The 26143-nt window shown below is 45.9% G+C and overlaps 1 protein-coding gene across 4 annotated transcripts; it reads left to right on the top strand.

Moving 5' to 3' along the window:
• The first annotated feature begins 333 nt into the window (after positions 1-333).
• On the top strand, positions 334-25617 carry letm1 (leucine zipper-EF-hand containing transmembrane protein 1). 4 transcript variants are annotated; one of them, XM_056589979.1, is made up of 15 exons: positions 334-619; positions 5401-5458; positions 7248-7674; positions 9534-9677; positions 10265-10402; positions 12554-12757; positions 12933-13052; positions 16316-16447; positions 17282-17440; positions 18166-18243; positions 18651-18785; positions 19385-19599; positions 20495-20527; positions 22797-22935; positions 24140-25617. In XM_056589979.1, the coding sequence occupies exons 1-15, from the start codon at positions 541-543 to the stop codon at positions 24290-24292; spliced, it is 2214 nt and encodes a 737-aa protein (XP_056445954.1). In that variant the 5' UTR covers positions 334-540; the 3' UTR covers positions 24293-25617. The 4 variants fall into 4 exon arrangements, with proteins under 4 accessions (XP_056445954.1, XP_056445953.1, XP_056445957.1 ...); XM_056589978.1 differs by having other exon boundaries at positions 22779-22935; XM_056589982.1 differs by lacking the exon at positions 20495-20527.
• The last annotated feature ends 526 nt before the right edge of the window (positions 25618-26143 follow it).

Below are 26143 nucleotides of genomic sequence, written 5' to 3'. Positions count from 1 at the left end.
AGTCACATGTTCTTAATCAAAACGATCAGACTTTATCCCGAAGCCGAAATGGTTATTCTAGAAAGGCTTTGTGTGACGGCTGCAGTCCGACGTCCGCCGACAGGGGGCGGCCTTCCGCACGGTGCGACTCAAAGGGGATTTTCTCTCGTCTTTTATTTTATAACAATTGTTATTTATCAGATTATAATGATTGAATTACATTATAATCTGAGGTTATTCTCAGAATACGTTTGACCAATAATTTGTTTTATAAAATGAATCGTCTTTGCAGGGAGGGATATATACAGGGGGCGTGGCCTGTGTGGACGCAGGGTGTGGCCTGTCATCCTACGTCACCAGGTTGCTGTCAGAGAGGAGGAAGCCGACCTACTCACCACCCTACGCTATCGACACCCCGCATCCCCACGGCTCCAGCTCGGGGTTGTTTATCCTCCTATGTAACCTTCCGTCCCACGTTTGGATCCACTAGCCGCTAGCTCGCTAGCATCACTTAAGTAACCGTTATTGTGATCGATCTTTATTGAGATCGATCGTCTCCGCATGGCGTTAATCCTGTTAACGAGGGGTCGTATACAGCTGGTGAAAACATCGAGGTCCCTGAAGAACGAGTTGAGAAAAGGTAAGGATGTCAAACATTGACATGTGTGAGCTTTGTGTGGCCAGTCAATGAGGAAGGATCGCGGCTCGCCCTCCAGAACAATCCTTTTTGTGCTGGTCGGATCGTCAATGTGAGCGATGACCGACGGCATGACCCCGTTTTCTGATCTTTCCGACGGCTGTCAGAAACCAAAACTGTCAGACAGAACAGTCATTGGTGACATACTGTTTGTTTGTGTGTGTGTGTGTGTGTGTGTGTGTGTGTGTGTGTGTGTGTGTGTGTGTGTGTGTGTGTGTGTGTGTGTGTGTGTGTGTGTGTGTGTGTGTGTGTGAGAAACAGTTAGAAGTAGTTGCGCTGTGGGTCAAGCTGTTTATCGCGAGACCAGGTAGGCCCAGAGCGCGTCATGAGAAGCGGTCACCTGAGGACAGGAAGCGCTCGGCTTTTCTCGGCTCTGTTCGGCTTCTCTCGCCGCCTGAAGATGCTGTTATTGCCGAATCACATTCCCCAGATAATAATAGCTGTAATCAATTTTAAGTCTTTTCAGTCAGAGAAAATTAGTAACATGTTTTGACCGCTGGTTCTTTCTTCATTGTGTCAGTTAATATCACAAAAAGAGGGGGGGGGGGGTTCTTGCGGCTGCACCAGGCTCCTCCCCCTGCCAAGACGTCTGCTTGTTTACTTGGGCAGGAACCGTGCAGTAGACCTGAAGCGGGTCCCTGGCCTCTGCTAGTGATTGGTCACATGCAGAGAACTAATGTCTTTATGTGGTACATAACAATAAACTTCTGTAGGCTTCTCTAGGAAACCTACTGTTTGACTGGCAGCCAGTAGGGCTTAGGGCTGCTCCGCTAGGAGGCCTACAGGTAGGGCTTAGGGCTGCTCCACGAGGCCTACAGGTAGGGCTTAGAGCTGCTCCAAGAGGCCTACAGGTAGGGCTTAGGGCTGCTCCAAGAGGCCTACAGGTAGGGCTTAGGGCTGCTCCGCTAGGAGGCCTACAGATAGGGCATAGGGCTGCTCCATAAGAGGCCTGCTGCCTTATGCCCCTTTTTCACCGGTGGCTCCTCCTCAGCCCCAGCGCGCCTCAGCCCAATAGCGAGGGTGCAGCATACAGCTCGCGTTCCCACCGCCGACGGTACCCTTATGGTAGGGCGGGGTTTAAGCCGGATGGCGATAGCCGCGGCAGCTACGTAAGCATCGTGACCCAGGGTGTCCTTGCATCCTTAAAAAGTCTTAAAAAGTTTCTAAATTGAAGGCCTTAAAAAGTCTTAAATTCGTTACAAATTTCATATGCTGGTCTTAAATACTGTAACTTAAGGTCTTAAATTTGTCGGGGCAGGACTATTTTTTCTTTTCTTTTTTTCGCGTAGGACTTTTCAGGAAGGGCATGCTGTCAAACTTCACTTGTACTCACAGCTTTTGAACCAGAGAGCACTGAGTATCACTTTATGTTCAATAAACAGACAAAAAGCATGTGTGTGAGTGACACACATGCTATGCTTGGGTTATAATACAGCGGGATCCCCCCCCCCACCATCGCGTGTTTTAGGTCTTCAATTTCATTCAAGGTGGTATTAAAAAGGTCTTAAAAAGTCTTAATTTTTGACTTGCTGAAACCTGCAGATACCCTGTGACCTCATAGCAGCCCAACCCAGTGTAGCCTGCTAATAAATCCAAGGAAAAATAAGAATGTGACACAATGAACAAAGAGCAACAATGTAGGACAGTCCGGATCGCGTTCACTTTTGGCGGTGGAAACGCGACCCGTGCCGCACCTTTGCAGACTGAACCCTCCGGTGGAAATGCGCCTGAAAGGTGTTCTGGTGTATTATGAGGACGGGGTTTAGTGGTCTGGTCTGGTGTATTATGAGGACGGGGTTTAGTGGTCTGGTGTATTATGAGGACGGGGTTTGGTGGTCTGGTGTATTATGAGGACGGGGTTTAGTGTTCTGGTGTATTATGAGGACGGGGTTTAGTGTTCTGGTGTATTATGAGGACGGGGTTTAGTGTTCTGGTGTATTATGAGGACTGGGTTTAGTGTTCTGGTGTATTATGAGGACTGGGTTTAGTGTTCTGGTGTATTATGAGGACGGGGTTTAGTGGTCTGGTGTATTATGAGGACGGGGTTTAGTGGTCTGGTGTATTATGAGGACGGGGTTTAGTGTTCTGGTGTATTATGAGGACGGGGTTTAGTGTTCTGGTGTATTATGAGGACGGGGTTTAGTGTTCTGGTGTATTATGAGGACGGGGTTTAGTGTTCTGGTGTATTATGAGGACGGGGTTTAGTGTTCTGGTGTATTATGAGGACGGGGTTTAGTGTTCTGGTGTATTATGAGGACGGGTTTAGTGTTCTGGTGTATTATGAGGACGGGGTTTAGTGGTCTGGTGTATTATGAGGACGGGGTTTAGTGGTCTGGTGTATTATGAGGACGGGGTTTAGTGGTCTGGTGTATTATGAGGACGGGGTTTAGTGGTCTGGTGTATTATGAGGACGGGGTTTAGTGTTCTGGTGTATTATGAGGACTGGGTTTGGTGGTCTGGTGTATTATGAGGACGGGGTTTAGTGGTCTGGTGTATTATGAGGACGGGGTTTAGTGGTCTGGTCTGGTGTATTATGAGGACGGGGTTTAGTGGTCTGGTGTATTATGAGGACGGGGTTTGGTGGTCTGGTGTATTATGAGGACGGGGTTTAGTGTTCTGGTGTATTATGAGGACGGGGTTTAGTGTTCTGGTGTATTATGAGGACGGGGTTTAGTGTTCTGGTGTATTATGAGGACTGGGTTTAGTGTTCTGGTGTATTATGAGGACTGGGTTTAGTGTTCTGGTGTATTATGAGGACGGGGTTTAGTGGTCTGGTGTATTATGAGGACGGGGTTTAGTGGTCTGGTGTATTATGAGGACGGGGTTTAGTGTTCTGGTGTATTATGAGGACGGGGTTTAGTGTTCTGGTGTATTATGAGGACGGGGTTTAGTGTTCTGGTGTATTATGAGGACGGGGTTTAGTGTTCTGGTGTATTATGAGGACGGGGTTTAGTGTTCTGGTGTATTATGAGGACGGGGTTTAGTGTTCTGGTGTATTATGAGGACGGGTTTAGTGTTCTGGTGTATTATGAGGACGGGGTTTAGTGGTCTGGTGTATTATGAGGACGGGGTTTAGTGGTCTGGTGTATTATGAGGACGGGGTTTAGTGGTCTGGTGTATTATGAGGACGGGGTTTAGTGGTCTGGTGTATTATGAGGACGGGGTTTAGTGTTCTGGTGTATTATGAGGACTGGGTTTGGTGGTCTGGTGTATTATGAGGACGGGGTTTAGTGGTCTGGTGTATTATGAGGACGGGGTTTAGTGGTCTGGTGTATGATAAGGACTGGGTTTAGTGGTCTGGTGTAGGAACCAGGATAGAGTTAATTAACTTCTGATATAGGAACCAGGATTGGATTAATTAACTTCTGATACCCCGTAGGAACAAGGACTCTGTTTGAAGTCTGATTGACTGATTGGAATAGAGGTATTTTTTTATTTCCCAATGAAAGCTTCAAAAGTACCATGTTTACCAACCTTTGAAGCAAGCCACAGCGATATGGCCGGTCGACCTATACATGTGGAGTTATTGGGAAGATATAAAGAGGAAGTTACAAACCCTGCAAGTTGAATGACCTAATGAAAACCATCTGACTGGCTGACCTTAGGTCTGTTGGATGACCTTTGACCCATGTACTGTCCAATCAGGAGTCAGTGCTTTAGATCAGCTGAAGCAGATTAGGGATATCTCTGTGGTGATTGCAGCCTTCTTCTGTAGTGGATGGACCACCATATCCCCGTTGTGTACGGGGAATGGGTTAACCTAGCGATTGTTGGTGCTTTGCACTTTGCTCTATCAACATCCTTATTGTACCGACAGCGATATATTGTTTCACTTTCTTACGAAAAATGTACTTATTGTAAGTCGCTTTGGATAAAAGCGTCTGTTAAATGCACTAAATGTAAATATCTCGATGGAGATGATTGTTGGTCCACGTGGAGGTTTTGTCTGCAACCAGACATTAAGCCTAGGGGGAAATGAGAATTAGGTAAGGTAGATCAGAATCAGAACCAGGCAACAAAGATAGATTTCTAGGGACCTGGGTTCCAACCCCAATGTCCTCCGTCTACAGTTGACATCCCAGCGACCTGCCCTGTACAGGCATGTTGGCATATGGTCGGGGACTAAACACACTAATTAAATTGCGGTGGATTAGTGAGCCTGTTAAATGACTCCATCGTTGATGTTCTGAACAGCAGGAAGCTATCTCGAACTAGCAGGGCCTGAACAGAACGCCACAACACAATCATTGTTTCCCCTCTTATTTCTTTGGCTTCGACTACAGCTCGGCGAAGAATAGTTATAGAACATTTTCTGACCATACAACCAGCATACTACATGTGCGGCATGTGGCTCAGGAGGTAGAGCGGGGTGACTGACAACCAGTAGGTTGCAAGTTCGATTCCCCGGCTCCTCCGAGATCAGTGTAGGGTCTCCCTGAGCAAGACCTGCATGCCTTGCATGGCTGACCGCCGGTGTGTGAATGTTGGGCAATATTGTAAAGCGCTTTGTGTGGCCACTGGTTAGAAAAGCGCTGTATAAATGCAGTCCGTTTACAGTACAAAGTACTGCTTTTTAACTAATTGTTAATGAATAAAAGGACAGTCAAATTGTTCCAGCATATCTTTAAATCATGATATCTAACAGGGGTAGATAGTGCGTGGGCGACTGGGCGTGCGTCCATTATCAGGACACGGCTGTTGATTTATTTTCTTGTGTGTTACAGCGAACCTACAAGATGGCGCCAGTTTCAGCTCCACAGCTCTCAGACTGCTCAGTCCAAAGTAAGCACCCTTCTAAACACAGAAACAGCTCTAAACACTGAAACAGCTCTAGACACAGAAACAGCTCTAGACACTGAAACAGCTCTAGACACTGAAACAGCTCTAGACACAGAACAGCTCTAGACACTGAAACAGCTCTAGACACAGAAACAGCTCTAAACACTGAAACAGCTCTAGACACAGAAACAGCTCTAGACACTGAAACAGCTCTAGACACTGAAACAGCTCTAGACACAGAACAGCTCTAGACACTGAAACAGCTCTAGACACTGAAACAGCTCTAGACACAGAACAGCTCTAGACACAGAACAGCTCTAAACACTGAAACAGCTCTAGACACAGAAACAGCTCTAGACACTGAAACAGCTCTAGACACTGAAACAGCTCTAGACACTGAAACAGCTCTAGACACAGAACAGCTCTGAACACAGAAACAGCTCTAAACACTGAAACAGCTCTAGACACAGAAACAGCTCTAGACACTGAAACAGCTCTAGACACTGAAACAGCTCTAGACACAGAACAGCTCTAGACACTGAAACAGCTCTAGACACTGAAACAGCCTTAGACACTGAAACAGCTCTAGACACAGAAACAGCTCTAGACACAGAACAGCTCTGAACACAGAAACAGCTCTAAACACTGAAACAGCTCTCGACACTGAAACAGCTCTAGACACAGAACAGCTCTCTTAACTATAACCCTTCTCAACACAGCAACACAAACACTCTGAACACTAAAACCCTTTTAACCACTGAAACACAAACACTTCTCGACCAGAGGAGGCGCTGTCCTCCTATAGACACGAGGAGGTGCTGTCCTCCTATAGACCAGAGGTGGCGCTGTCCTCCTATAGACCAGAGGGGGCGCTGTCCTCCTATAGACCAGAGGTGGCGCTGTCCTCCTATAGACACGAGGAGGTGCTGTCCTCCTATAGACCAGAGGTGGCGCTGTCCTCCTATAGACCAGAGGAGGCGCTGTCCTCCTATAGACCAGAGGGGGCGCTGTCCTCCTATAGACCAGAGGTGGCGCTGTCCTCCTATAGACCAGAGGTGGCGCTGTCCTCCTATAGACCAGAGGAGGTGCTGTCCTCCTATAGAAACGAGGAGGTGCTGTCCTCCTATAGACACGAGGAGGTGCTGTCCTCCTATAGACCATAGAGGGCGCTGTCCTCCTATAGACCAGAGGGGGCGCTGTCCTCCTATAGACCAGAGGGGGCGCTGTCCTCCTATAGACCATAGAGGGCGCTGTCCTCCTATAGACCAGAGGAGGTGCTGTCCTCCTATAGACCAGAGGAGGCGCTGTCCTCCTATAGACCAGAGGAGGCGCTGTCCTCCTATAGACCAGAGGAGGCGCTGTCCTCCTATAGACCAGAGGAGGCGCTGTCCTCCTATAGACCAGAGGAGGCGCTGTCCTCCTATAGACCAGAGGAGGCGCTGTCCTCCTATAGACCAGAGGAGGCGCTGTCCTCCTATAGACCAGAGGAGGCGCTGTCCTCCTATAGACCAGAGGAGGTGCTGTCCTCCTATAGACCAGAGGAGGTGCTGTCCTCCTATAGACACGAGGAGGTGCTGTCCTCCTATAGACACGAGGAGGTGCTGTCCTCCTATAGACACGAGGAGGTGCTGTCCTCCTATAGACACGAGGAGGTGCTGTCCTCCTATAGACACGAGGAGGTGCTGTCCTCCTATAGACACGAGGAGGTGCTGTCCTCCTATAGACCATAGAGGGCGCTGTCCTCCTGTTTAAAGCCTTCGCTGGTTTCTCATTAATGCTGTCGGTCCTGCAGGCTGGACGGGACTCCTGTCGCCATGGTCGCGGCCCCCCTCCCCGCCGTCTTCCTCCGGACCGACGGCCCCGGCGGCCCCTGGGCCGGCCTCGACGCGCTCCGCCTCCGCGCCGCCCTGGCCCCGCCCCCGGCCCGCTGGGGCGTCCGCGGGCTCCACACCAGCCGGCGGCGCCTGGACGACTCCAAGGTGGAGAAGTCCCTGCGCTCGCTGAAGGAGCACAACAAGAAGATGGAGGACGGCGGGCCGGTGTACAGCCCCTCCACGGAGGCGGGGCCGGCCCGGCGCACCGTGAGCCAGTGGGTGGCGGACGAGGTCAAGCACTACTACCACGGCTTCCGCCTGCTGTGGATCGACACCACCATCGCGGGGCGCATGCTGTGGAGGGTGCTCAACGGGCAGACGCTGTCCCGCCGCGAGCGCCGCCAGGTGAGGCCCTCGACCTGTCCCCGGCTCCTCCCTGACTCCGCCCTGGCTCCTCCCTGACTCCTCCCTGACTCCTCCCTGACTCCTCCCCGGCTCCTCCCTGGCTCCTCCCCGGCTCCTCCCCGGCTCCTCCCTGACTCCTCCCTGGCTCCTCCCTGACTCCTCTTGGAGCAGCTCTGAGCCCTACCCGTAGGCCTCTTGGAGCAGCTCTAAGTCCTACCTGTAGGCCTCTTGGAGCAGCCATAAGCCCTACCTGTAGGCCTCTTGGAGCAGCTCTGAGCCCTACCTGTAGGCCTCTTGGAGCAGCCCTAAGCCCTACCTGTAGGCCTCTTGGAGCAGCTCTGAGCCCTACCTGTAGGCCTCTTGGAGCAGCTCTGAGCCCTACCTGTAGGCCTCTTGGAGCAGCTCTAAGTCCTACCTGTAGGCCTCTTGGAGCAGCCATAAGACCCACCTGTAGGCCTCTTGGAGCAGCTCTGAGCCCTACCTGTAGGCCTCTTGGAGCAGCTCTGAGCCCTACCTGTAGGCCTCTTGGAGCAGCTCTAAGCCCTACCTGTAGGCCTCCTATGGAGCAGCTCTGAGCCCTACCTGTAGGCCTCTTGGAGCAGCCCTAAGCCCTACCTGTAGGCCTCTTGGAGCAGCCCTAAGCCCTACCTGTAGGCCTCTTGGAGCACCTCTGAGCCCTACCTGTAGGCCTCCTATGGAGCAGCTCTAAGCCCTACCTGTAGGCCTCTTGGAGCAGCTCTGAGCCCTACCTGTAGGCCTCTTGGAGCAGCTCTGAGCCCTACCTGTAGGCCTCTTGGAGCAGCTCTGAGCCCTACCTGTAGGCCTCTTGGAGCAGCTCTGAGCCCTACCTGTAGGCCTCTTGGAGCAGCTCTAAGCCCTACCTGTAGGCCTTCTAGAGGAGCAGCTTTAACTGTACGTTCACACCAAAAGCTGTAAAAGATGCAAAATCGCCGAATAGCTCCAAACTCAACGCTGTCAAAAGTATTCACAGCTCATATCGCTCTGGCGCGTATGTTGACTGGGACCCACGCCGGCCGGAGACATCTGCATTCTGATTGGCTGGCGGTTGTTTACAGCCGAAACGCTACTAGCTAATTTGCATAGAGTTGAGCTGTTTTCAACTCTCATTTACAGCTTTACAGCTTTAAAGCTATCGCTCAGGTGTTTTATCGCTCCTATCGCTTCATCGCACATGTCTAATAGAAAGTGAATGGGCGTTTTATCGCTCAAAACGCTTTATAGCTTTAGGTGTGAACATGCATCCAGTCCTACCTGCTGCATTGTGATTGAACTGTGAACTGTAACCTTTAGCTGGTGGATCTAGCACCTGGTTAAATACGTTAAGGTCCAATACTTGTTAGGACAAGAAAAACAATGAATTTCCTTTGTATTAATTGGGAATGTCTTTTTAAAGCAATGTTTTATTTATGTCTCACTAGGGCTGGGCGATTAATCAAATTTCGATCTCGATTTCGATTTTAGCTTCAAACTATCACAAAATTAACTGAATCTAGTTTTCAATTTTTTTATTTTTTTATTAATTTTTTATGTTTTATAGAAAGTGCACCTGGATACATATCTGTACACTATTTTAGATTTGAACATTTTCTTTTGGACCATTTTGTGTATTTTTTAAGGTGAAATTTCATCGTTCTCAGTTACAAAAGGTTTTTGAGAGAGACATGCTGAATAAATACATCATGTTTTCAAACTCAAAAAATAATCGTTTGAATAATCGTGATTTCGATATTGAGCAAAATAATCGTGAATATGATTTTTTTTCCCATAATCGAGCAGCCCTATGACCCACTATTATCCTGATGGTGATGAAATAAAGAACTTTTTTGTGCGTTGTCCAGTTCCTGCGGACGTGTGCGGACGTGTTCCGGCTCCTCCCCTTCCTGGTCTTCATCATCGTTCCCTTCATGGAGTTCCTGCTTCCCGTTGCCCTCAAGCTCTTCCCCAACATGCTGCCCTCCACCTTTGAAACCAAGTCCAAGAAGGTACGCACACGTGCACATGCACGCACTCACAGGCACAGGCGCAAACAGACAAACACACATACACACACACGCACACGCACTCTGCTGTGCAGAAACATGGCGGCTCCCTATGGAAGTATAAAGGCTCATTAATCGACTGTTTATCTCCTCTGGATATATAAAGGCTCTACTCAAGAGGACGAACACAGACCCATTCTTACTTTCACTTATTAAAGGAAACGGATCAATATTAGACTCCATCTCGGCCACTCAGCTGTACTCACGGCACCTACTTAATAAATAAACGTATTCATTCCGTGTATTTATTGAAGTACGGCAAAGTGCAGTCAGGGAAGTGCTGGTTCCAGACAGCAGGGGTCAGCGGTGTGGGCGTGTGCAGGGAGAAGGACGGTGCGAACAGGGTCCAAGCGGTGGTGGAGTGAGGTCATTACATCACTTTTAGGGCGTTTGGCAGACGCTTTAACCTTAACGACTTACAATACGGCGAGTGCCAGGACGTGAAACATACAATAAGTGTGTACATTAAGTGGCAGGAGGTACACGATGCTGTCATGGTAACCGTGTGGTGGTGGTGGTGGTCGGTTTAGGAGGAGCGTCTGAAGAAGGAGCTGCGCGTGAAGCTGGAGATGGCCAAGTTCCTCCAGGACACGGTGGAGGAGATCGCCCTGAGGAACAAGGCCTCCAAGAGCAGCGTCACCAAGGAGTTCTCCACCTTCTTCCAGATGGTAGCGCACACACACGCACGCACGCACACACACACGCACGCACGCACACACAGTGAATTACAGCTCTCCTCTCAAAGGGCCCTAGAGGTGTGACCTGAGCCTCCCCAGTGGGGGTCCCTCCGGGCGTGGGATGGCTGGTGGTGATGGATGATGATGTAGGTTAATGTAGGTGATGATGTCGGGGGGAGGGAGATGGTGATGGGTGGTGCTGGATGATGATGTAGGTGATGATGTAGGTGATGATGTAGGTGAATGTAGATGATGATGTCGGGGGGAGGGAGATGGTGATGGGTGGTGCTGGATGATGATGTAGGTGATGATGTAGGTGATGATGTAGGTTAATGTAGATGATGATGTCGGGGGGAGGGAGATGGTGATGGGTGGTGCTGGATGATGATGTAGGTGATGATGTAGGTGATGATGTAGGTTAATGTAGATGATGATGTCGGGGGGAGGGAGATGGTGATGGGTGGTGCTGGATGATGATGTAGGTGATGATGTAGGTGATGATGTAGGTGAATGTAGATGATGATGTCGGGGGGAGGGAGATGGTGATGGGTGGTGCTGGATGATGATGTAGGTGATGATAAATGATGATGATGTAGGTTAATGTAGGTGATGATGTCGGGGGGAGGGAGATGGTGATGGGTGGTGCTGGATGATGATGTAGGTGATGATAAATTATGATGATGTAGGTTAATGTAGGTGATGATGTCGGGGGGAGGGAGATGGTGATGGTAGGTGCTGGATGATGATGTAGGTTAATGTAGGTGATGATGTCGGGGGGAGGGAGATGGTGATGGTAGGTGCTGGATGATGATGTAGGTGATGATAGATGATGATGTAGGTGATGATGTAGGTGATGATAGATGATGATGTAGGTGATGATAGATGATGATGTCAGTGATGATAGATGATGATGTAGGTGATGATAGATGATGATGCCGGTTGTGATAGATGATGATGGGGTGATAGATGATGATGGGGTGATAGATGATGATGGGTGATGATAGATGATGATGCCGGTTGTGATAGATGATGATGTAGGTGATGATAGATGATGATGTAGGTGATGATAGATGATGATGTAGGTGATGATAGATGATGATGTAGGTGATGATAGATGATGATGTCAGTGATGATAGATGATGATGTAGGTGATGATAGATGATGATGCCGGTTGTGATAGATGATGATGGGGTGATAGATGATGATGGGGTGATAGATGATGATGGGTGATGATAGATGATGATGCCGGTTGTGATAGATGATGATGTAGGTGATGATAGATGATGATGTAGGTGATGATAGATGATGATGTAGGTGATGATAGATGATGATGTCAGTGATGATAGATGATGATGTAGGTGATGATAGATGATGATGGGTGATGATAGATGATGATGTAGGTGATGATGACTTTAGGCGTCTTTTGAGTGTTATTAATTCTTCATGTTTAACCTCTGTCTTATAACTTTATGCTCTGTAAGGTGACCTTGAGTGTCTTGAAAGGCGCCCTTTAAATACAATTATTATTATTATTATTATTATTATGATAGATGATGATGTCAGTGATGATAGTTGATGATGGGTGATGATGATGTAGGTGATGATAGATGATGATGTCGGTGGTGCTGGTGATAGATGATGATGGGTGATGATAGATGATGATGTCAGTGATGATAGTTGATGATGATGTCGGTGGTGCTGGTGATAGATGATGATGGGTGATGATAGATGATGATGTCAGTGATGATAGTTGATGATGGGTGATGATGGGTGATGATGATGTAGGTGATGATAGATGATGATGTCGGTGGTGCTGGTGATAGATGATGATGGGTGATGATAGATGATGATGTCAGTGATGATAGTTGATGATGATGTCGGTGGTGCTGGTGATAGACGATGATGTCAGTGATGATGGGTGATGATGATGTCGTGGTGCTGGTGATAGATGATGATGGGTGGTGATAGACGATGATGGGTGATGATGGGTGATGATGATGTCGTGGTGCTGGTGATGGATGATGATGGGTGGTGCTGGTGATGGATGATGATGGGTGATGATGATGTTGTGGTGCTGGTGATGGATGATGATGGGTGGTGATAGATGATGATGGGTGATGATCTGACGGTACCGTCTCCCAGATCAGGGACTCCGGCGAGCGGCCGAGCAACGAGCAGATCCTGCGCTTCTCCAAGCTGTTTGAGGACGAGCTGACCCTGGACAACCTGACGCGCCCCCAGCTGGTGGCGCTCTGCCGGCTGCTGGAGCTGCAGTCCATCGGCACCAACAACTTCCTGCGCTTCCAGCTCATCATGAAGCTGCGCACCATCCGAGCCGACGACAAGGTCGGCTCCACAATAAAAGCCCCCCCCCCAGTCTTCTGACCATTGTTCACACAATAAAAGCCCCCCCGTCTTCTGAACATGTTCACAATGTAAAAGCGCAGCACAGAACTTTTGATATCTTGCTTACTAATGCGTGCGTGTGTGCGTGTGCGTGTGTGTGTGTGTGTGTGTGTAGCTGATCGCGGAGGAGGGGGTGGAGAGTCTGAACGTGACGGAGGTGCAGGCGGCCTGTCGGGTCAGGGGGATGAGGTCACTGGGGGTCACGGAGGACCGCCTCCGGGAGCAGCTCAGCCAGGTGACCCCATCGTATATGACATCATCACATCAGATATGACATCATTACATCAGATATGACATCATTACATCAGATATGACATCAGTACATCAGATATGACATCAGTACATCAGATATGACATCATTACATCAGATATGACATCATTACATCAGATATGACATCATTACATTAGATTTGACATCATTACATCAGATATGACATCATTACATTAGATATGGCATCATTACATCAGATATGACATCATTACATTAGATATGACATCATTACATTAGATATGACATCATTACATCAGATATGACATCATTACATCAGATATGACATCATTACATTAGATATGACATCATTACATTAGATATGACATCATTACATTAGATATGACATCACTATGTGGTACGGCAGAATTACATTGTGTTGCCATAGAACACATTGTCAATCAGGTCCTTTTTTTAATCTATTAAATCATTGTTTTCTGTTATATTTTGTGTCAAATGATCGATGTCTTTAGTAGTTAGCCGTTAAGGACAAGGACAGCCTTCAGGGGGATTCAAGAGCCTTCGCTCCTCATTATCCTATATAATGTATATGATAGAATATTGGATCCCTATCATATACAGTATAATGTATCTTATATAACGAACATATCCTATATAATGTATATGATATAATATTTGATCCTATATAATATATATCATATACAGTATAATGTTATAGAATGCACATCATATCCTATATAATGTATATGATATAATATTAGATCCTATATAATGTATCTATCCTATATAATGTGTTTGATATAATATCATATCCTATATAATGTGTATGATATAATATTAGATCCTATATAATGTATGTGATATAATATTAGATCTTATATAATGTACATATCATTTAATGTGCATCATATCCTCTATAATGTGTGTGATATAATATTAGATCTACATCATATCCTATGTAATGTATATATGATATATAATGTATTTAATGTCATATACTATGTAATGTATATATTATACATAATGTATTTAATGTCTATCATATCCTATGTAATGTATATATTATATCATGTATTTAACGTACATGGGGTCCTATGTAATGTGTATATTATATCATGTATTTAATGTACATGGGGTCCTATGTAATGTATATATTATATCATGTATTTAATGTACATGGGGTCCTATGTAATGTGTATATTATATCATGTATTTAACGTACATGGGGTCCTATGTAATGTATATATTATATCATGTATTTAATGTACATGGGGTCCTATGTAATGTGTATATTATATCATGTATTTAACGTACATGGGGTCCTATGTAATGTATATATTATATCATGTATTTAATGTACATGGGGTCCTATGTAATGTGTATATTATATCATGTATTTAACGTACATGGGGTCCTATGTAATGTATATATTATATCATGTATTTAACGTACATGGGGTCCTATGTAATGTATATATTATATCATGTATTTAACGTACATCTGGTCCTATGTAATGTATATATTATATCATGTATTTAATGTACATGGGGTCCTATGTAATGTGTATATTATATCATGTATTTAACGTACATGGGGTCCTATGTAATGTATATATTATATCATGTATTTAACGTACATGGGGTCCTATGTAATGTATATATTATATAATGTATTTAACGTACATGGGGTCCTATGTAATGTATGTATTATATAATGTATTTAATGTACATGGGGTCCTATGTAATGTATATATTATATCATGTATTTAACGTACATGGGGTCCTATGTAATGTATATATTACATCATGTATTTAATGTACATGGGGTCCTATGTAATGTATATATTATATAATGTATTTAACGTACATGGGGTCCTATGTAATGTATATATTATATCATGTATTTAACGTACATGGGGTCCTATGTAATGTATATATTATATCATGTATTTAACGTACATGGGGTCCTATGTAATGTATATATTATATCATGTATTTAACGTACATGGGGTCCTATGTAATGTATATATTATATAATGTATTTAACGTACATGGGGTCCTATGTAATGTATGTATTATATAATGTATTTAATGTACATGGGGTCCTATGTAATGTATATATTATATCATGTATTTAACGTACATGGGGTCCTATGTAATGTATATATTACATCATGTATTTAATGTACATGGGGTCCTATGTAATGTATATATTATATAATGTATTTAACGTACATGGGGTCCTATGTAATGTATATATTATATCATGTATTTAACGTACATGGGGTCCTATGTAATGTGTATATTATATCATGTATTTAACGTACATGGGGTCCTATGTAATGTATATATTATATCATGTATTTAACGTACATGGGGTCCTATGTAATGTATATATTATATCATGTATTTAACGTACATGGGGTCCTATGTAATGTATATATTATATCATGTATTTAACGTACATCTGGTCCTATGTAATGTATATATTATATCATGTATTTAATGTACATGGGGTCCTATGTAATGTATATATTATATCATGTATTTAACGTACATGGGGTCCTATGTAATGTATATATTATATCATGTATTTAACGTACATGGGGTCCTATGTAATGTATATATTATATAATGTATTTAACGTACATGGGGTCCTATGTAATGTATATATTATATCATGTATTTAACGTACATGGGGTCCTATGTAATGTATATATTATATCATGTATTTAACGTACATCTGGTCCTATGTAATGTATATATTATATCATGTATTTAACGTACATGGGGTCCTATGTAATGTATATATTATATCATGTATTTAACGTACATGGGGTCCTATGTAATGTATATATTATATCATGTATTTAACGTACATGGGGTCCTATGTAATGTATATATTATATCATGTATTTAACGTACATGGGGTCCTATGTAATGTATATATTATATCATGTATTTAACGTACATGGGGTCCTATGTAATGTATATATTATATCATGTATTTAACGTACATCAGGTCCTATGTAATGTGTACATTATATCATGTATTTAACGTACATGGGGTCCTATGTAATGTATATATTATATCATGTATTTAACGTACATGGGGTCCTATGTAATGTATATATTACATCATGTATTTAACGTACATGGGGTCCTATGTAATGTATATATTATATCATGTATTTAACGTACATGGGGTCCTATGTAATGTATATATTATATCATGTATTTAACGTACATGGGGTCCTATGTGTGTCCCAGTGGCTGGAGCTCCATCTGAAGCAGCAGATCCCAACCTCGCTGCTGCTGCTGTCCAGGGCCATGTTCCTCCCCGACACGCTGTCCCCCGCCGACCAGCTCAAGACCACCCTGCAGACCCTGCCCGAGATGGTGGTACGTACCCCGGCACAATCACACGCACGCACACACACGCACTGAGAAAGAGACACACAAACACAGACACACACTGAGAAAGAGACACACACACAGACACACACTGAGAAAGATAGACACACACTTAGTAAGAGAAAGACACACACACACACACACACACACAGACGCACACACAGACACACGCACACACACTGAGAAAGAGACACACACACAGCCACACACACACACACACACACACACACACACACTGAGAAGAGACACACACACACACACACTGAGAAAGACACACACACACACACACACACACACACACACACACACACACACACACACACACACACACACACACACTGAGAAAGAGACACACACACACACACTGAGAAAGAGGCACACACACAGACACACACACTGAGAAAGAGACACACACACACACACTAAGAAAGAGACACACACACACACTGAGAAAGAGACACACACACTGAGAAAGATAGACACACACTAAGTAAGAGACAGACACACAGACACACTGAGAAAGAGACAATCACACACACTGAGAAAGAGACACACACACACACACTGAGAAAGAGACACACACACACACACTGAGAAAGATACACACACTAAGTAAGAGACAGACACACACACACACTGAGAAAGAGACACACACACACACACTGAGAAAGATAGACACACACTTAGTAAGAGACGCACACCCACACACACGCTGAAAAAGAGAGTCACACAGACACACACACAAAAAGAGAGAGACAGACGGACAGACGGACAGACGGACGGACGGACGGACGCGCTGACCGGCTGGGGGCCTCTGTCCAGACCAGGGAGGCAGAGTTGATGGCGGCTGAGATGGAGCTCTCCAAGGTGGACCACAAGAGCAAGGTGGAGAGCACCCTGCAGGAGGAGGCCGTCATCCGCCAGGACAACAAGGAGCGGGAGATGGAGAGGCTGGCCGACGCCGCCCTGAGGACCATCAGGGTACTGCACCCCCGTCCCCCCCTGTCCCCTCCCTGGGTGTTGGTTTACACACAGCTGTTAGGAACACGGTATTTCACACTGTGGAACCAGTGTTTGAGCTGTTTAATACCAGCAGCAGAACGACCCTTGTCTGAACATCGAGTGTCTCATGGGACCCATCAAAATAAACCCTAGACAGATGAACCAGCCAGTGGGGTTCTAACCAAATGAAGAACTAATGTATTTGCTTTGTTAAACGAGAAGTAAATCCATTGACTTTGAATGGTGGCGGGTCTGTTTGCGTTCGACTTGAGCCCCCTAGAGGCCGTTAGGGGAACTGCATGAGAGTCTCTAGTGAGCCCTCTAGAGGCTGTTAGAGGAGCTACATGCTAGTCTCTAGTGATCCCCCTAGAGGCTGTTAGAGGAGCTACATGCTAGTCTCTAGTGATCCCCCTAGAGGCTGTTAGAGGAGCTACATGCTAGTCTCTAGTGATCCCCCTAGAGGCTGTTAGAGGAGCTACATGCTAGTCTCTAGTGATCCCCCTAGAAGCTGTTAGAGGAGCTACATGCTAGTCTCTAGTGATGCTGTTAGAGGAGCTACATGCTAGTCTCTAGTGATCCCCCTAGAGGCTGTTAGAGGAGCTACATGCTAGTCTCTACCACTAGGGCATTGCTTGAGTAGCAGTTAGTGAATGAACAAGACGTTGACTTGAGGTCTGAGTATTGTGTCGTGGCTCGTTCCACAGGAAGGAGAACTGCTGAGCGACTCCTCGGCCTCCAGCGACATGCTCCGAGACTCCGCCCCCAACCTGGAGGGCATCAAGGTAATGTCAACACCCAGTCCACTATAGAAATACACACTATAGAAATACACACTATAGATATACACACTATAGATATACACGATAGATATACACACTATAGATTTACACTATAGATATACACTATAGATATACACACTATAGATATACACACTATAGATATACACTATAGATATACACACTATAGGTATACACACTATATATATACGCACTATAGATATACACTAAAGATATAGACTATAGATATAAGCACTATAGATATGCACTATAGATATACACACTATAGATATAACTAGGACCAGGAGGTGATAGGTTGACAGGAGGTGATAGGAGGACAGGAGGTGGTAGGAGGAGAGGAGGTGATGTGAGGACCAGGAGGGGTTTGTATTCGAGCTGTGCTCCTGTGGCAGGGGGAGGAGATCACCAAGGAGGAGATCGACCTGCTGAGTGACGCCTGCTCCAAGCTGAAGGAGCAGAAGAGACTCCTCACCCTGGAGAAGGAGGAGCTGGAGGAGCTGAAGGATGACGTCCAGGAGTACAACGAGGTACACACACTACACACTCCTAGACCCTACTACACACACTACACACTCCTAGACCCTACCACACACACTCCTAGACCCTACTACACACACTACACACTCCTAGACCCCACTACACACACTCCTAGACCCTACTACACACACTACACACTCCTAGACCCCACTACACACACTACACACTCCTAGACCCTACTACACACACTACACACTCCTAGACCCTACTACACACACTACACACTCCTAGACCCTACTACACACAACTACACACTCCCAAACACTACTAGACACTTCTGCACACTACTACACACACTACACACTCCTAGACCCTACTACACACTACTGCACACTACTACACACAACTACACACTACTGCACACTACTACACACAACTACACAATACTGCACACTACTACACACAACTACACAATACTGCACACTACTACACACAACAACACACTACTACACACTAGTGCACACTCCTAGACATTTTAACATAGGAGGTGTGACATGGGAGGTTAAACAGAGGAGGGGTAACATAGGAGGTGTAACAGGAGGTGTAACATAGGAGGTGTAACATAGGAGGTGTGTGTAACCGTTCACAGGACCTGGAGGAGATGAAGAAGGAGCTGTCTAAGACGGGCCAGGAGGAGGTGGTGGAGGAGTCCAAGGCCAGCAAGCGTCTGGCCAAGCGCGTGGACCGCATGATCCTCCGCGTGGGCAAGATCATCGGGGAGCTGGAGAAGGACAAGGAGGTGCTGGAGAAGGACAAGGAGGTGCTGGACGGACAGCTGGAGCAGGGCAGCAGTCCACCTTTGGGGTAAGGGTCAGGGTCAAAGGTCGTCAGACAACACTGGACCGACGACGCACACAGTGGGTTGTTGTAGTTGGTGATTAGTTATGGCGCTGTATCGGGGATAGTTAGTGGTTAGTTATGGCGCTGTATTGGGGATAGTTAGTGGTTAGTTATGGCGCTGTATCTGGGATAGTTAGTGGTTAGTTATGGCGCTGTATCTGGGATAGTTAGTGGTTAGTTATGGCGCTGTATCGGGGATAGTTAGTGGTTAGTTATGGCGCTGTATCGGGGATAGCTAGTGGTTAGTTATGGCCCTGTATCGGGGATAGTTAGTGGTTAGTTATGGCCCTGTATTGGGGATAGTTAGTGGTTAGTTATGGCCCTGTATTGGGGATAGTTAGTGGTTAGTTATGGCGCTGTATCGGGGGTAGTTAGTGGTTAGTTATGGCGCTGTATCTGGGATAGTTAGTGGTTAGTTATTGCGCTGTATCGGGGATAGTTAGTGGTTAGTTATGGCGCTGTATCGGGGATAGTTAGTGGTTAGTTATGGCGCTGTATCGGGGATAGTTAGTGGTTAGTTATGGCGCTGTATTGGGGATAGTTAGTGGTTAGTTATGGCGCTGTATCGGGGATAGTTAGTGGTTAGTTATGGCGCTGTATTGGGGATAGTTAGTGGTTAGTTATGGCGCTGTATTGGGGATAGTTAGTGGTTAGTTATGGCGCTGTATTGGGGATAGTTAGTGGTTAGTTATGGCGCTGTATCGGGGATAGTTAGTGGTTAGTTATGGCGCTGTATCGGGGATAGTTAGTGGTTAGTTATTGCGCTGTATCGGGGATAGTTGGTGGAGAGACACACACACGTTGGTGGACAGAGGTGTGATGTATTCGGGTCGGATCCTAACCAGCTGAACTGTTTCAGATTATTCCATGATAGATGTGCTGGTGGAAGGAGGTAAGCGACCGAGGCTCATGGGTGATCTTCAACTACCAATCCAGCTTCGCTCTGCTGCTCTGCATTAGTTTAACGATTTGTAATAATAATCCTTCATGAAATCACTGATGTCTGCTCAGCTTTAAAATTCGTTTTCTGCAAAATATTTATTAACAAACCATTTAGATAACTAACGGTTTTCAAATTAGCAATTTACTAAATTTTGATTCAAATATAATCAATGGAATGGCTTATAAGTACATATACAGTATTGTACAATATATACAATTATTATACTGTATATACTGAATATACTTTACTTACTGGGAGCTACGCAGGCTGGATTGTTTATAGCAGGGGCTAATACATTTTGACGCAATAAACAATAACAAAAGATACTACTAGAGACCAACTAGATTCAATGATCCCTGGCTAATAGGCTGAATAAATACAATTATTTAATGTTATTAAATGTTGCGGTTTACAGCAATGCAAAGCATAATCAGAACGATTCGCCTGTTGGGATTTGCAGCGATTTGAAGTGGTCAATCAGTGCATTGACGCCCAGCGCGTTGGTCCTTTTGGGACCATTCGCCAGCACGGTCAGAGCGTCTCTGCCTCTGTTCATCCGATAGATTTTTAAATGGACTGCATTTAAATGGACTGTATTTAAACCGCCCTTTTCTAAACACTGGCCACTCAAAGCGCTTTACATAATCCCTATCATTCACTCGTTAGTTCACCCATTCGTACACGCATTCACGGCGGAGTCGACCACGCGTGGCGACTGCCGGCTCGTCGGGAGCAGTCAGGGGGAGACGCCTCGCTCAGGGACACCTCGGCCAGGAGGCCCGCCCAACCCGCTCTACCACCTGAGCTACTGCTGCTGACGGCGTTGATCGCTAGACCGATGCGATCACCAGAACACCTCCTCCCACACTCAGCTGGTGTGACGGGCAGTGTCATGGGAATGCAGCTTCTAGTTTATATCAATCAAAACCTGGCTGCTGGACTGATGCAATCACAGTATAATATGTTACGGATCAACCAATCAAATCACATGACGAGCAGCCACAGTCAACGGCCATCATAACAATGACCGATAACAGATAACATCAATTACGCAAATGAAAAATATGACTTCACAGCTTAGTTTTGTTCCATATAAGTCAGTCCGATGTCTTCTTATAGTGTAGCTACCCTGCCTTTACTTGTACAATAACCACACAGGGTGTTTAGATCAACTCTTTTCATCGATTGGTTAATACACTAACCTAGTGAGTTAACCTAGTGAGTAGTGGTTGTACACCTACTGAGTTAACCTAGTGAATAGTCGTTGTACACCTAGTGAGGCAACCTAGTGAGTTAAACCAGTGACTGGTGGTTGTTAACCTAGTGAGTTAACCTAGTGAGTTAATCTCGTGAGTTAACCTAGTTAGTAACGGTTATACACCTAGTGAGTTAACCTAGTGGGTTATCCTAGTGAATACTTGTTGGACTCCTAGTGAGTTTAGCTAGTGACTGGTGGTTGTTAACCTAGTGAGTTAGCCTAGTGAATAGTGGTTGTACACCTATTGAGTTAACCTAGTGAGTTAAACTAGTGACTGGTGGTTGTTAACCTAGTGAGTTATTCTCATGAGTTAACCTAGTTAGTAACGGTTTTACACCTAGTGAGTTAACCTAGTGAATTAAGCTAGTGACTGGTGGTTGTAAACCTAGTGAGTTAACCTAGTAAGTTAACCTTGTGAATTTACCTAGTTAGTAATGGTTGTAAATCTAGTGAGTTAACCTAGTGAGTTTACATTGTGAGTTAAGCTAGTTGGTAATGGTTGTACACCTAGTGGGTTAACCTAGTTGACCTAGTTAGTAATGGTTGTACACCTAGTGAGTTAACCTAGTTGACATAGTTAGTAATGGTTGTAAACCTATTGAGTTGACCTAGTGAGTTAACCTAGTTGACCTAGTTAGTAATGATTGTACACCTAGTGAGTTAACCTAGTTTACCTAGTTAGTAATGGTTGTACACCTAGTGAGTTAACCCAGTTGACCTACTTAGTAATGGTTGTACACCTAGTGAGTTGACCTAGTTAGTAATGGTTGTACACCTAGTGAGTTAACCTAATTGACCTAGTTAGTAATGGTTGTGCACCTAGTGAGTTGACCTAGTTAGTAACGGTTGTACACCTAGTGAGTTAACCTAGTTGACCTAGTTGGTAACGGTTGTAGACCTAGTGAGTTAACCTAGTTGACCTAGTTAGTAATGGTTGTACAGTCTCTTCCACACCTTCAGGGAGAACCTGGTGAGCATCGACGAGCTCATAGCCGTGATGAAGCAGATCCAGAGCATTCCGGAACACAAACTGCAGAGCATCGCGGCGGCCCTCGACGACAACAAGGACGGCAAGATCGACATCGACGACGTCATCAAGGTACGCTCCGAGTCGGTCTGAGGTTACACCACTAGCTAGCCATTCAGATACACAGTACTCCTACCATAGTAGCAGTACTGTAACACCACTAGCTAGCCATTCAGATACACAGTACTCCTACCATAGTAGCAGTACTGTAACACCACTAGCTGGCCATTCAGATACACAGTACTCCTACCATAGTAGCGGTACTGTGACACTACTAGCTAGCCATTCAGATACACAGTACTCCTACCATAGTAGCGGTACTGTGACACTACTAGCTAGCCATTCAGATACACAGTACTCCTACCATAGTAGCGGTACTGTGACACCACTAGCTAGCCATTCAGATACACAGTACTCCTATTATAGTAGCAGTACTGTAACACCACTAGCTAGCCATTCAGATACACAGTACTCCTATTATTGTAGCGGTACTGTAACACTACTAGCTAGCCATTCAGATACACAGTACTCCTATTATAGTAGCGGTACTGTAACACTGCTAGCTAGCCATTCAGATACACAGTACTCCTACTATAGTAGCAGTACTGTAACACTACTAGCTAGCCATTCAGATACACAGTACTCCTACTATAGTAGTGGTACTGTAACACCACTAGCTAGCCATTAGCATACACAGTACTCCTATTATAGTAGCGGTACTGTAACACCACTAGCTAGCCATTAGCATACACAGTACTCCTATTATAGTAGCGGTACTGTAACACTACTAGCTAGCCATTAGCATACACAGTACTCCTATTATAGTAGCGGTACTGTAACACTACTAGCTAGCCATTAGCATACACAGTACTCCTATTATAGTAGCGGTACTGTAACACCACTAGCTAGCCATTAGCATACACAGTACTCCTATTATAGTAGCGGTACTGTAACACTACTAGCTAGCCATTAGCATACACAGTACTCCTATTATAGTAGCGGTACTGTAACACCACTAGCTAGCCATTCAGATACACAGTACTCCTATTATAGTAGCGGTACTGTAACACTACTAGCTAGCCATTCAGATACATATTACTCCTACCATAGTAGCAGTACTGTAACACTACTAGCTGGTCATTAAGATACACACTACTCCTAATACTGTGGCAATACTGTAGCTCCTCAGCAACTCAGTTAGTTTTGGTAGGTTGAACAGGAAGTCTTGCGGGACAGTGGGCGGTCTCGGCTACAGCAGTCTGTCCAATCCCTACAGGTGGTGGAGTTGATTGACAAGGAGGACATCGACATCTCCACCAATCAGGTGGCAGACATAATGGTGATGCTGCAGAAGGAGGAGAAGCTGAATGAGAAAGAGAAAGCCAAGGAGAAGGCAGAGAAGGAGCAGGCTGCTCAGATCAGCGGCTAACTACCCCCCCAGGGGCGTGGCCTGACGGAGGGGCGTGGCCTGGTCCCACCTGGCGGGAAGGGGGGGGGAACCAGACTTCCAACAAGGGCAGAGGACATCTGCTCCGCACTTAAAGACTTTCCAAGTTAGATGCACAAACGCTCAAGGTTTAACTTCACTAGTCACTTGGTCTAAACCCCTTCCACTGAGAGTTGAAAATACTTTGTTGATATATTACTATTATGATCACCCTCATTAGTTAATGAGAGGTTGAACAATTATTATTCTTTATAATAAGATGAAGAGCACAAAGGCAGCTTCACCATGATTCATGTTATCATCCATGCTGAATACATGACATGATTCTTGTTGTGATCATCCATAACATGATTCATGTTGTCACGTGTGTTGACTATATGATAACATGATTCATGTTGTCATGTGTGTTGAATATACGATAACATGATTCATGTTGTCATGTGTGTTGAATATATGATAACATGATTCATGTTGTCATGTGTGTTGAATATATGATAGCATGATTCATGTTGTCGCGTGTTTTGAATATATGATAACATGATTCATGTTGTCACGTGTTTTATATATATATAGTCCCAGCATGAAGTGTGCAGCTCTCCATTGAGGTCATGCGATCAACAGGCAGGTGTCTGGTTGACCTTCATTCCACAGCTAGCCTTAGTTCCAAGTATTGCAGTAACCTGCGGGGTTAGCGTCAGGTTAGTAGGTTACCTGATGCTAGGACTTCTGAATGTAACCCCGCCATTCACCAGACGGGGGCAACCAAAGAATCGGACAGAGGTTTTAGTTCAGGGGAGGGTGAGTGAGGGTTAGTTAGGGCTAGTTAGGGTCAGGTTGGTGAGGGTTAGTGTCAGTGAAGGCTAGGGTTAGTTAGCGTTAGGTGAATGAGGGTTAGGCTTAGTGAGGGTTAATTAGGGCTAGTGAGGTTTAGGGTTAGGTAGGATTAGGGATAGTGAGGGTTGGGGCTAGTCATTCTTAGGGTTAGTTAGGGTTAGTGAGAGTTATTCATGGTTAGGGTTAGTTGGGGTTAGTGAGGGCTAGTCATGGTGAGGGCTGCCCAGGTCCAAAACCTAGAGCCACCAAAACAAAAGCCTGTCATTGAGTAGTCCACCTTTCATCTGGTTTGGCTCGAGACGGGGCCAGGGCCTGGGGCCCCGGTCAGGGCTAGGGCCTGGGACCCCGGTCAGGGCTAGGGCCTGGGACCCCGGTCAGGGCTAGGGCCTGGGGCCCCGGTCAGGGCCAGGGCCTGTGGCCCCGGTCAGGGCCTGGGTCAGGGCTAGGGCCTGGGGCCCCGGTCAGGGCCTGGGGCCCCGGTCAGGGCCAGGGCCTGGGGCCCCGGTCAGGGCCAGGGGCCCCGGTCAGGGCCAGGGCCTGGGGCCCCGGTCAGGGCCTGGGTCAGGGCTAGGGCCTGGGGCCCCGGTCAGGGCTGGGGCCCCGGTCAGGGCTAGGGCCTGGGGCCCCGGTCAGGGCTAGGGCCTGGGTCAGGGCTAGGGCCTGGGGCCCCGGTCAGGGCTAGGGCCTGGGGCCCCGGTCAGGGCTAGGGCCCCGGTCAGGACTGGGACCGACAGTCTGTTGTGAACTTGAGAACCGTTCTGAGGGCCAGGCAGAGGCTGGGACGAGATGTCTGTTCTATTTGAAGAGAACCGGTTTATATAGCATTATGTTAATGGGGTGATGGATACCATGGCAACTGTGTGGCCAGTTCTGAATAATTATATTGTTGTGATATTAATAGACCGTGTCCGGTGTGTGTGTTCCCGACTTCTAATCATGAAAAATTAAATTTGGAGGATCGGAGACGAGATGGAGTGGGCCTTCACCCCGCCACACGGG

This window comes from Gadus chalcogrammus, chromosome 5, assembly GCF_026213295.1.
Source record: "Gadus chalcogrammus isolate NIFS_2021 chromosome 5, NIFS_Gcha_1.0, whole genome shotgun sequence".
NCBI classification, from domain to species: Eukaryota; Metazoa; Chordata; class Actinopteri; order Gadiformes; family Gadidae; genus Gadus; species Gadus chalcogrammus.
The sequence above is the reverse complement of the archived record's forward strand: the minus strand, read 5'-3'. Positions and strand labels throughout refer to the sequence as shown.